The sequence below is a fragment of the Pteropus vampyrus genome, unplaced genomic scaffold (assembly GCF_000151845.1).
Source record: "Pteropus vampyrus isolate Shadow unplaced genomic scaffold, Pvam_2.0 Scaffold250, whole genome shotgun sequence".
Lineage (NCBI taxonomy): Eukaryota > Metazoa > Chordata > Mammalia > Chiroptera > Pteropodidae > Pteropus > Pteropus vampyrus.
In genome coordinates this window covers 1231481-1243161 of record NW_011889031.1, presented here as the reverse complement: position 1 = coordinate 1243161, position 11681 = coordinate 1231481, and the positions used below count along the sequence as shown (strand labels likewise).

At 63.4% G+C, this 11681-nt stretch overlaps 3 protein-coding genes across 4 annotated transcripts in view; 1 reads left to right on the top strand and 2 right to left on the bottom strand.

The window, feature by feature from the left end:
• Positions 1-38: 38 nt before the first annotated feature.
• FAM83E (family with sequence similarity 83 member E) lies at positions 39-7101 on the bottom strand. Of its 2 annotated transcripts, XM_023520139.1 has the most exons (4): positions 5372-7101; positions 4250-4417; positions 3779-3903; positions 39-832 (listed from the first exon to the last, which is right to left on the bottom strand). In XM_023520139.1, the coding sequence occupies exons 1-4, from the start codon at positions 5843-5845 to the stop codon at positions 124-126; spliced, it is 1476 nt and encodes a 491-aa protein (XP_023375907.1). In that variant the 5' UTR covers positions 5846-7101; the 3' UTR covers positions 39-123. The 2 variants fall into 2 exon arrangements, with proteins under 2 accessions (XP_023375907.1, XP_023375908.1); XM_023520140.1 differs by lacking the exon at positions 4250-4417.
• On the top strand, positions 986-2823 carry SPACA4 (sperm acrosome associated 4). Its single transcript, XM_011374592.2, has one exon. The coding sequence runs from the start codon at positions 2032-2034 to the stop codon at positions 2389-2391; it is 360 nt and encodes a 119-aa protein (XP_011372894.1). The 5' UTR covers positions 986-2031; the 3' UTR covers positions 2392-2823.
• Positions 7102-7842: 741 nt separating the features above from the next.
• Positions 7843-11681, bottom strand: part of RPL18 (ribosomal protein L18) — a 6988-nt gene continuing 3149 nt past the window's right edge. The window contains exons 3-7 of the mRNA XM_011374589.2: positions 11194-11301; positions 10700-10798; positions 8703-8826; positions 8470-8539; positions 7843-7960 (exon numbers count right to left, since the gene is read on the bottom strand). Of these exons, the coding sequence (XP_011372891.2) occupies positions 7885-7960; positions 8470-8539; positions 8703-8826; positions 10700-10798; positions 11194-11301 (477 nt within the window). The 3' untranslated portion in view covers positions 7843-7884. The remainder of the gene's footprint in view (positions 7961-8469; positions 8540-8702; positions 8827-10699; positions 10799-11193; positions 11302-11681) is intronic.

Below are 11681 nucleotides of genomic sequence, written 5' to 3'. Positions count from 1 at the left end.
CCACGTGGGGAACGTATCACGAGAACGATTATCATTCTGGTTCGTTCTGTGGAACCCCTCGTCCAAACCAAACCGAGGCTGGGGCGACCGCCCGGCCCATTTCCTAGATGGGAACACTGAGGTTCAGAGAAGGCACGTCCCACCCCTCGCTCTCACAGCCGGCATGTCACGGCCGGATTCGCACGCAAGGCCCTCGGGGACTCTGCCCTGTGCCACCTGGCACTCCCCGCCGCCCAGCACACAGTAGGGGTACAAGGAACGGACGGTGCGGTTAGAAACTCGGGTGAGCAGCTTAGCTCCCCCGCCTCCCCGGGGCCAAGCACACAGTAGGCCCTCAGAAAACAGCGGACGCCCCGGAGCCCTGTGGCTCGACCTCAGGCTCACCTCATTGTCACCGTCACTGGAGCCTGACAGCTGGGACAGGCGGCTCAGGTCCCACAGGGAGCGGCTGGGCCGGGCTGGCGGGCCGCTGGGGGTTGGGGTGCGCTGGACGTTCCTCAGGATGTCGCTGAGTGCCAGCCCTGGCATGGCCGGGGGCTCCCGCCTGTCCCCCTGGAAGACCCGGCAGGCGGCCAGGCGTTGGGCCAGTGGTGACGCGTCGGGCGGCGGCGGTGACACGGGGGCCACAGGGCGGCGATGGGCTACGTGGTGTGGGCTGTGGGCCAGCTGGAGCACCCCCGGGGTGCTGACCAAGGGACCCGGGGCGGGTGCAGGAGGGAGCGGCCAGGAGGCTGCGTACAGTGTCCGGAACTCGCGGCTGAAGGCATCGGCGATCTCCCCGGTCAGCAGGGTCACCAGGCCGCGGTGCAGGCGTGCATCACTCCACGTGAAGCTGGGTGGCACGGAGACAGGTGTCAGGACCTGCACGCAGCCCCAGGGGCCTGGGCCGGCTCCTGCCACCAGCCCCCGACCTGGTCTTGGGCCAGGCTGTGTGACCGTGGCTTCGGACAAGTCCTGCCACCCCTCGACATCTCCCTCTGGAGGATGGAAGCCACCGAGGTCACCACCCGAGGGCTGATGGGAGCACAACACTTTAAGATGCTGAAATTATCATGTGGACTCAGACTCGGGTTTAAACCTGGGCTCTACCCGTCCCCACTGAGGGACGCCTCAGTTTTACCCCGCCTGGAAAGAGATGGGGTTCACCTTCCGACACCCACGGGGGCTGTTTTAAGACTCAGCCGCTTCCCGTGATGACGGCCATTCATAAGCACTTGCTGCGTGCCAGGCTCCGGCAGTGCCTGCTCTGTGCCTGTCTGCCCGTCTGGAAGGGGGACCGACACAGGACGATTCGAACTAGGGAAGGCGGTCGAGCGCCCTGCATGGCGCCTGGCGTGTGCCCAGCTCCGACGGCCTGTGAGCTGTGGTGAGCGGCGCCCTTGGATCCTGTCACCACCGTGGTTGCGAGTTAGAGTGCCTTGCGTGGGTCTTGCGCACGGCGGGTGCTCAGGAAATGCTCTCTTTGGAATCCAGAGGACCCGGGCTCTAATCCCAGGACGTATCACCTTCCCTTCCCGAGCCCTGGTTTGCCGTGGACATTGTGCCTCGGGGGGCACGGCACCCAGCACCCAGCACCCAGCAGAGCGGACGAGTTAGTGCCAGGCCGGCGAGTGTGGGCCGAGTGCGCTTACCTTGGAGGGGTGGTGACGAACTCACTCCCCGGCCAGCCTACCCCTCAGATTGTGACACCCCTCCCCCACCTATGACCTCGCCCACCGGAGCGGCCAGTGGGAACTCTGAGGGGTCTGTGAGGTCACCCCATTCCACAAAGGCTCTCGTCAGGCAGCAGCCGCTGGCTCGTCTCCGCCCCGCGGAAGTTTCTGGGACCCGAAGACTCGAGAGCCGTGGTCACGACGGAGCTCCTGAGAGGGACACGGAGACTTCGGAACCAAGGACACCCCACGTGCTGACCCCGGGAGGCCAGAACCAAGGGCAAACGTCTCGTGGGCGTGAGGAGTGTCATTCAGCAGTTCCAGGAGGCCCAAGAAGCCCACGGCCTGGCTTGGGCACTGTCACCGCCGCCAGGCCACCATGGTCCTCGGCTGGCTGCTGCTTCTGGTGACGGCTCTGCCCCGCGGCACGACGGGCACCAAGGAGTGCGTGTTCTGTGAGCTGACCGACTCCTCGAGCTGCCCCGGCACCCACATGCACTGCGGTGACGATGAGGACTGCTTCACGGGCACGGGGACATCCCCGGGCCTTGGCCCCATCATCAACAAAGGCTGCCTGCCATCCACGTTGTGCGGCCGCGAGGAGCCTGTCACCTACCAGGGCGTCACCTACAGCCTCATCTCTACCTGCTGCTCTGGCCACCTGTGTAATAGGGCCCCCAACCCTGCAGGCAGCCGGAGGGCACTGGGCATTCTGCTGCTGCTGCTCCGTCTGCTGTGACCAACATGGAGGGCAGGGCTTGGGACCCGCCTCCCGGCTCCGCTGCTCCCCGTGCCCCCTGCCTCCACCCTCTTCCCCCATTAAATGGCCAGAGGCTCTGGACAACCTCTTGTGGCCCTGGCTTTCTCTATTCTAGGGCTGTCCACCAGGAGCCCGGGGCTCCGCGAAGCACCCTGAGGTCTGGATTGGTGGCGGGTTTGACTAAAGCTTCTGCATTTCATTGGTTCTAAGACGCGGATCTTTCCACACTGATGAAGATGCTTCCCTCTGTCTGTGGCTCCTAGGGTTGATGAAATATGGTAATAATAATGATAACATTAATAAACAACAGTCGGTGTTTACGGAGCGCTTCTTATGTTACATGCCAGGCGTCACTATCTCAATCCTCGTGTGCAGGTAGGAAGGTAGAGTCTCTCTCTGAAACATCTCGGTCTCCACACTGCTCTGCTCATTCTCAAAGTGTGGTCCCCCCGACCGGGAGCATCAGCATCAGCATCCGCTGAGAACTTCCTAGAAACGCCTCCCCTGGCCCCACCCCGGCCCGGCTGAGTGAGGGCGGCTCGCTCTCGGAAAGCTGTGTGTTCCCAAGTCCGCCGGTGCTTCCGGGCCTCGTTCAAGGCTGAAACCCAAGCCTAGGACGGCAGGCCTCGTGGGGGCGGGGGCGGCACCTGGTGATGTCTACAGACAGGTTGGGTTGTCGTAAGTAGGAAAGGGGAAGCTACCAGCATCTACTGGGGTGCAGTCCGGCGTCCCATGATGCCCAGGAAAGTCCCCACCGCACAGTCATCAGCCCCAATGGGGGTGAAACATGGCTCTGGAGGCGCTGACCATGTCATTCCGTTCCAGAGGAGAAAACGGAGGCACAGAGGTGACGTCGTTGCCCAGAGTCACACAGCTAGTAACTGCCGGAGCTGGATTCGAACCCAGGCCGTCTGGGCTGAGTCCACGTGCCCAGATCTGGTGAGGTACAGGTACCCACTATTCACGCTTTCCAGATGGGGAAACTGAGGCTCAGAGCAGGGGAGGCCCAGGGTCACAGAGCTAAGAGGTAGCAGAGTCCGGGCCCAGGGCTGGCCGGACCCCAAAGAGAGCAGAGGAGGGACATCAGACAGTCTGAAGACCCGGCCACTTGGCACACCAGACACTCCGAGAGGCGGTGTCATTCACCCCAGGTGGACCTGGGACTGCACCCCGAGTCCTCCTGGTTTTGAAACTCCCACAAACTGCGGACCCGCAAACTGCGGGGTCAGAGATGAAGACCTGCCCCAGGCCACTAAACAGGCCAGGAACAGGGGAAGGAAAGGCTGGGAAAGGGATCCAGCGGCTTTGTGAGCACGCTGAGGGGGAGTCGGGGACAGGGTGCCGGGCGCTGTCGAGGGGGCCGTACCTGTAGGACCCTGAGATGACCCTCTCGCCGTCCAGCAGCACGAACTTCTCCCGCACGCGGCCGCTCACCTGCCGTCGCCAGCGGCTCTGGAAACTGCAGCCTCGCACCGTGCGGACGTCCAGGTTCTGGGAGGCAGGGGGCGTACACCCTTACTTAGGCCGACCCCACAGGCCTCCACCTGGGGGACCCTCCAGGCCTGTCCCACCTGGGGGGCCCATGACTCTGTCGGAGGGTCTGTCCTAGCTTCCCCAGAGCCACCGGTCTCGGGCCTCAGGGGTCTCTTCAGGACTCCCCTAACTCAGGGGACCCCAGTGGGAAGGCTCACCCTGGCTTTCCCAAAGCCCTGGGCATCAGATCTCAGGGGACCCTCTCAGCTGGCATCTATCTCAATGGCCCAGGACCCTGTGGAAGGGTCTGCCTCTGCTGCCCCCCACAATGGGAACTTGGAAGTCCCTCTGGCCAGGCCCGCACCTCAGTGGCCCAGGGGTTCACCCCCAGCTGCTGGGCCAGCGTCAGAAAGGCAGGGAGCTGCTGGAGGTCCAAGAGCAGGTAGACGGGCACCCAGCGGTGGGTGGCGGTATCCACCAGGTCCAAAAGCAGGTCCGGGTCAGTGAAGACGTCCATGACCAGGGCCACCAGCTGGGGGTGGGGAGAGGGGCTGTGGGTGGAGCCTGGGGCTGGGGGGGGGATACTCAGTGGGTGGGGCCCTGGGGGTGGAGTTTAAAAGCCTGGCTTCCATGGGATGTTCACATGACTCCTCCATGCGAATGGGGAAAAGGCGGCCCTCCCTGGAGTCCCCATCCTCTGACTGCTGGAAAACTGTCACCGTGACCACTCGTCTGCAATGGTGAATGGTGTCCCCGGAGCTGTGACACCACACGGCAGCCCTGCCGCTGAGACTGGCGAGCTGGGTGCCTTTGCAGAGCGCTGTGGCTGGCAACACACCTGGGTCCTCAGGGGAGTCCTGGGCGCCAGGGTGGGAGGCCTGGCCCACTAGGCCACCAAGGCCAGCTCGGGGCTGAGGGTGCAGGGGGCCTGGATCTTGCAGGCAGAAAGATAGGGGTGATGAGCCTGGACTCACCAGCCAGGTGGCCTTGTTCAAGTCCCTGCTCGGCCACTTACAGGCAAGAGACTTAACCTCCCGTGCCTCGGTTTCCCCATGTCCTCAATGGGCATAGCAAGTCCCAAGCTCACAGGGCCCTGGTGAGGATGATACCTTAACCCCCGTGAGGCCCTCAGCGTGGGAGCTGGCAGACGAGAAGCCCGTTAGATAAAGAATGGGCTGGCGGGGGTTGCACGGGGGCCGTCTGGGCCCTTCCTGGCGACACCTGCCTGGCATGAGGTGGGGTGGGGCATAATTAGGTCCAAGGGGCATGGATGTCTAAGAGGGCCCAGCTCTTGGGGAGAGGGTGGGAACCCTCATATCTAAGGATGACGATGTGGCCTGGGGCATGGGGGCTCCGGGGCTCCAGGGGAGTGGCTCTGAAAGTCCCAAGAGGGCCTGCGTGAGAGTGCCCCGGCCCCAGAGGACGCGCACCCCCAGGTCTGGGTCTGGGGAACCGACACCGAGCCCCCCTGCCCCCGGGGCCCCACCTTGCGAGCGGCCTGGATTTCCTGGCGCACCAGCTCCTTGAGGGGAGGGTGGCCTTCGCCCGGTGGCTGGGTGTACAGCTGCGCCCGCGTGATGCCCTTCCACCCCGAGTCCTCCGGCCAGCCCAGCCGCAGCGTGGGCACCGGCTCCTCGGACTGTCCCGGCCAGTAAGTCAGGCTGCCAGAGTCTCCAGCGGTGGCGTCGGCTCCCTCTGCTGCCCCACCGGGCTCCCGCTGGGCTGCCGTCCAGTCTTCAGCCGCCGCCACCAGGCCCCGCAGCTCGTCCGCGCTCAGGAAGGGCCGCAGCCCCTCGCGCTGCACGCACGCCCCGAACGCCGCGGCGCCCCGGCTCAGCAGGGCCTCGAGCGCCAGCCGCTGGCCCTCGGAGTACAGGAAGCTGGGGCTGCGCTCGGTCAGGGCCGGGCCCCCCGCCCCTGGCTCCGCCCCTTCCAGCGCCGCCAGCTGGGAGGCCGCCATCGGGGCCTCGAGGTGGGAGAGCCTTGAGGCTGGGTGTGTGGAGTTTGGCCGCGTCCGGGGGCACTGACCATCTGGCCAGGCTCCTGACAGGCCGACTCTATGCGGCCATGCAAGGCTTCTAGGGCCCTGAGAAAGCCCAAATGACTCAAATGCTGTCTCTGACTGTCCTGACAAAGGAACGCAAAAGACTGAGCACCCAATGCGTGGGCTGCTCAGGCCGACCTCCCGCCAACCTCCAGCCACAGCCGTGACAGGTCGGCCATTTGACCTTCCCACCAGGTGTCTCTGATGGGCTGCTTGACCCACGATTGGCCCTGCGTGTGGGCTACACTGACCACCTGACAGTCTCTAAACTCTGTGACCTGTCAGCTGCCCATCTCTGCTCCAGCACACGACAAGCTCCGGCCTGCTGGCCACGCAATGCCCCAAGGCCCCAGCTGACCCTTTGGCGGGCTCAGGACCCTTCAGGTCTAGCCGGCTGCCTGACCGTCTCCAGGGAACAGACTGTCTGCCTGTCTGCAACCACCCGAACGTCCTTGACCCAAATGAGCAGGCCGTTTGCCCCTGGCCGACAGCACGTCTAACTGACCCTCTCCGGCTGTCTCTCCAATTGCCTGGAAGACATGGGTTGCTTTGGCTGACAATCTCAATATCTGACTGCCCCGCGGAGCTCCCAGCAATGTCTCCTGACAGCTGGCCAGCCTGGGTGCCACCTCTTTGGCCCTCCTCTTGGCTTGAAGAAATACGCTCCAGCTCTCAGCATTGGCACCGCCCTACCCAGCTCGGGGATGGGGGTCAATCTCCTCTGCGGATGGAGGACCCTGTCCCTGAGCCTGCACCCCGGCTCAGGCCGCTACAGCAGAGGCTGCGCTCCATGGCGGGGGGTCATTACCATGGAGCCAGCCGGTGAACTCCACAGCTCGTCTAGAACGAGGGCCTGACTCACTGGCCACTGGGAACTCGCCGGCCCTGCGACCGGCTGCCCCACGGCTGCTCTGACCTGTACTGATCCCTGGCCGAGTGAACCTCGGTCTGGGTTTTGGCCTGAATCCCACTATCTCCTGCTGACTGTACACTTACTCCTAATGGCCTAACCTCAAGGATCACTTCCCCTTTGAGGCTCCTGACCCAACCTCGGGACCCCGTCCGTGCAACCCAGCAGCCCCTCCTCCCAATCCTGGGACCCAGGTTTTCCCTTCCTCCGGGGCCCTGCAAAGAGAAGGAAGAGGAGTAAGGCCGGTCCCCATCCCCTCCCGCCCACCCAGCTCTCCGACCCCCTTTTCTCTTCTTGCCTTTCCGGAAGAGTCTGGTCCGGGGGTTGGAGACCTCCTCTCCTCTGTGCTTCTTCCGGTAGTCTGGCCTCATTCATCAGGTTTCAGACGGGGATCCAGGGAACCCAGCCCCTTGTGTAAACACAGGGGAGGGCCTGTGCAGGTCTCACGTGGTCTGGGGTGCAGGGCCCCCGGCACTAAAAGCTCCCAACCCTGGAGCACATGCTCACGGGGCTCCTTGCCCAAGAGGCCAGCAGCCCACCAGACTCGGGCTTCCTGGGAAGGGGAGTGCTTCACCTGTTCTCACACACCCATCCACCCATCTGGGCGGCCCTGTCCAAGCCCCACCCAGTCCGGAGCTGGCCTGGAAAGAATAGGAAATTCGGTCCTTTAAGCAGGTGCAGAAATCACCTGACACCTGGCTCTTGGGAAAGAGGCAGGGCTTCTGCATTATGGGACCGCAGGGAGGAGGGTCCCAACAGGTGCATCCAGCCAAATACACAGCAGAGCACACACCTAGACCGCCAGAGGGCGCCTGCAGGTTGAGGCAGAGGGATGGGCAGGCACCTGGGATTGGAAGCCTCTGCCCAGCTCCTCCATTGCTGGAAGGGCTGGTCTCTATAGAGATGGGTGCTTGGTGTGCAATTCCCCAAGCCAAATGCATTCTGGCCCACAGGCTGTAATTCCCTCCCAATCTTGTGCCCCAATAATACACACACAGGACCGTCAGCGTCCAAAATCTTTTTAATAACAAGGCGGGATCCAGGGTTAGTTTTTGTAGCCGCGGCTGGCCCTACGGCCTCTGGCTCGCTCAAATTTTCGGCCCTTGGAGCGCACATAGGGTCTGTGAAGGGAGAGGAAGGAGCGTGAGTGTGCCCCGGTAAGGGCCTGAGCGCATACTGGGGACTCAGAGTAGCATGATGTTGGCTCTAACAGTAGCACAGGGACACCAAGGAACGTCAGTGGTGACACGAAGTGGGCTGCTGTAAAAGCCTTGGCAGTACAGGAAGTGAAGACGCCAAGAGCCCAGGCCCTGGGAGTCGTTACCCTGAATGCCCCAGGGCTGGGAACGATGCAGGCCCCACCTAGAAGGTGCCAAGCCGACCTTAAACAGAGCCTGCACCTGTAATGCTGGCTGCACAGGACGCTCGATGCCCTGAGCAGCATGGCTTTAAGCCAAGTCTTGAAAAAAGTGGGTATGATGGCGGGGGGGGGGGGGGTGGGGTGGGGGACGGCGGGGGCAGGTTAAGGAGGCATGAGGCTAAACTAGTGAGAAACAGAGCAGCTGGAAGCAAGGCAAAGGCCAGACGGGCAGGGCAGGGTCCCGCAGGAGCCAGGCCTGGGTATACTCACTTGGTGTGGCTGTGCGGGGTTCCAGGGGCCTTGCCGAAATGCCTGTACACCTCTCGGCCCTTGCGAGGACCTGGGGAAGGGAGGGATGGGTCAGGCAGTCGCCCAGCACCCACATCTCCTGCAAGGAGCCCCTTTCTAGGGCTCAGGCTGCTTGTGACGGTGGGGGTGGGAGAAGTCCCTGGGGGAAGGTGAGGCTGACTTGCACTGGGTACCCGCCACTAAGTGTCCCTCACCAGAGAGCAGGACGGTGCCACAGCCCTTGGGGGAGTCCAGGGCCAGCTGGTCAAAGGTGAGGATCTTGCCCCCAGCCTTAAGGATGCGGCTCCGGGCACGGCTGCTCACACGAAGTGCACACACCTGCGGGACACGGGGGACAAGTGTGGTCAGAGCGCCCTTGCACAGCCCCCAGCTCGGCCTGGTAACCCCCACCTACTAGGAGAGCTTCCTGAGCTGATGACAGCCGTTTTTACCACTTCAAGAACCCACGGCCATTACAGGTAAGGAACCTGAGGCATAAAGAGATCCAGGACTGTGTCCAGGGGCGACAAAGCGACGGAGAAATCTAGATTTGAATCCAGGCTGTCTGGCTCAAGAGCCAGCACCGTCGACAAAGCCCCAGAACGGGCCCGCCCAGGGATACGACCTTCAGCAATGCGGGTGACAGGCCTGCAGCCCCCAGGGAGGCGAGACTGAGGGCCCAGCACCCAAGGACGAACCAGGTCCACTCGACTCCACCCTTGGCCTGTGCTGGGCCCCTGCCCACTCACCTTGAGCTTGGGGACCTCCTGGACGCGCACATCGTCGGTTATCGTCCCTACGACCACGGCGGTCTTGCCCTCCCGGCCAGGAAGCTTCATCTTCCGGATCTTTGGGGGAGAGGCATGTCTGGTGTTTAAAGCCGACCCCACTGCTCGGGCATCTCCAGGGCCAATGGTGGTGCCTGAGCCAACCTGCCCCGCTGTCCCGGTTAGGCCCGGGGAACCTCCAGAGAAAAGGCGAGCACAGACGTGCCAGCAGGCTGCTCCTTGACTTGTACGACTTTAGGACGTGAAGCCTCAGAAAGCGCTCACGCCGCCACTGGAACCACCCCCACCTCACAACGGAAAGGAAAACCAAGAAGGCGGCCAGGCCAGATGGACATTCCCGCTACTAGGGCTACAGCCCGAGAGTTGGAGCTCCAAGCCCGCCCGCCCTCCCGGTGCCTAGCTCCACACCCGACCCAGTTGCCCCTCAGGTTGGCCAAGCCCCCAGCAGCCCCTCACCATCCGAGAAAGGGACAGAGGCGGCCGGTTGGTGCGACTCATGAACAACCGCTTCAGCACCACCTGGTTGAAGGTGGAGTTGGTCCGTCTGGCTAGAAACCTGTACAACTGGGGGGAGGGGCGGGGGAGGAATGAGAACCCGGGGTGGCCCACTCCCCCTTCCCAACTTTCTAAGGAACCGGCAACCAAATGACTCCTGGCTGTCCCCCATCCCACCGAGCTCTAGGGAGAGAGCTGGCCCAGGTCCCTCTGGGTCAGGGTCCTTCCCCAGAGCCTCGCTGTGCACAGCCCCGAGGCTGCAAACACTGAACTGCCAGATGCTCTGGGGCAGACCCCGTCCTGCCAGCCCCCGGGAGCTGCGGTGCTGGGGTGGCCCTGCCCAAGGGCCTCAGGCCCCCTCCTCACCTTGACCAACAGCCTTAGGTAGATGTCCTGGCTCTTGGGCTCCTTGCGCCGAACCTTTCGGTCTTTGTTGTGGCGGATGTCGACCCCCGTGATGGCGCCTTCTGTTCCACCAGGTCCGGAAAGAGAGAACGGAGCCGGGGTGGGCGGGGAAAGCCTTCCGCGAGCGGCGCCTCCGTGACGTCACAAGGCCGCGACGCGGCGATCTAGCGCGACGCGGGTCTCTCTATGGTGAATCGGACCTCCAGCTAGATGGGCTTTTCCCGAATAAGGTGTCGGGGAACAACCAAAGAGGAAAGGGGGCTACGTCAAGGAGGGAAAGGCCAGCACGTCTGGGGCCTCTCTGGCCCTACCCGGCCCCCGTTTTCGATACTCTTCCGGAAGAAAGAGATCTGGGAGCGAGAGAGATGTCGCGCGGAGGTAGGAGGCCTAGGGATACGACCTTCAGCAATGTGGGTGACAGGCCTGCAGCCCCCAGGGAGGCGAGACTGAGGGCCCAGCACCCAAGGACGAACCAGGTCCACTCGACTCCACCCTTGGCCTGTGCTGGGCCCCTGCCCACTCACCTTGAGCTTGGGGACCTCCTGGACGCGCACATCGTCCGTTATCGTCCCTACGACCACGGCGGTCTTGCCCTCCCGGCCAGGAAGCTTCATCTTCCGGATCTTTGGGGGAGAGGCATGTCTGGTGTTTAAAGCCGACCCCACTGCTCGGGCATCTCCAGGGCCAATGGTGGTGCCTGAGCCAACCTGCCCCGCTGTCCCGGTTAGGCCCGGGGAACCTCCAGAGAAAAGGCGAGCACAGACGTGCCAGCAGGCTGCTCCTTGACTTGTACGACTTTAGGACGTGAAGCCTCAGAAAGCGCTCACGCCGCCACTGGAACCACCCCCACCTCACAACGGAAAGGAAAACCAAGCAGGCGGCCAGGCCAGATGGACATTCCCGCTACTAGGGCTACAGCCCGAGGGTCGGAGCTCCAAGCCCGCCCGCCCTCCCGGTGCCTAGCTCCACACCCGACCAGTTGCCCCTCAGGTTGGCCAAGCCCCCAGCAGCCCCTCACCATCCGAGAAAGGGACAGAGGCGGCCGGTTGGTGCGACTCATGAACAACCGCTTCAGCACCACCTGGTTGAAGGTGGAGTTGGTCCGTCTGGCTAAAAACCTGTACAACTGGGGGGTGAGGCGGGGGAGGAATGAGAACCCGGGGTGGCCCACTCCCCCTTCCCAACTTTCTAAGGAACCGGCAACCAAATGACTCCTGGCTGTCCCCCATCCCACCGAGCTCTAGGGAGAGAGCTGGCCCAGGTCCCTCTGGGTCAGGGTCCTTCCCCGGAGCCTCACTGTGCACAGCCCCGAGGCTGCAAACACTGAACTGCCAGATGCTCTGGGGCAGACCCCGTCCTGCCAGCCCCCGGGAGCTGCGGTGCTGGGGTGGCCCTGCCCAAGGGCCTCAGGCCCCCTCCTCACCTTGACCAACAGCCTTAGGTAGATGTCCTGGCTCTTGGGCTCCTTGCGCCGAACCTTTCGGTCTTTGTTGTGGCGGATGTCGA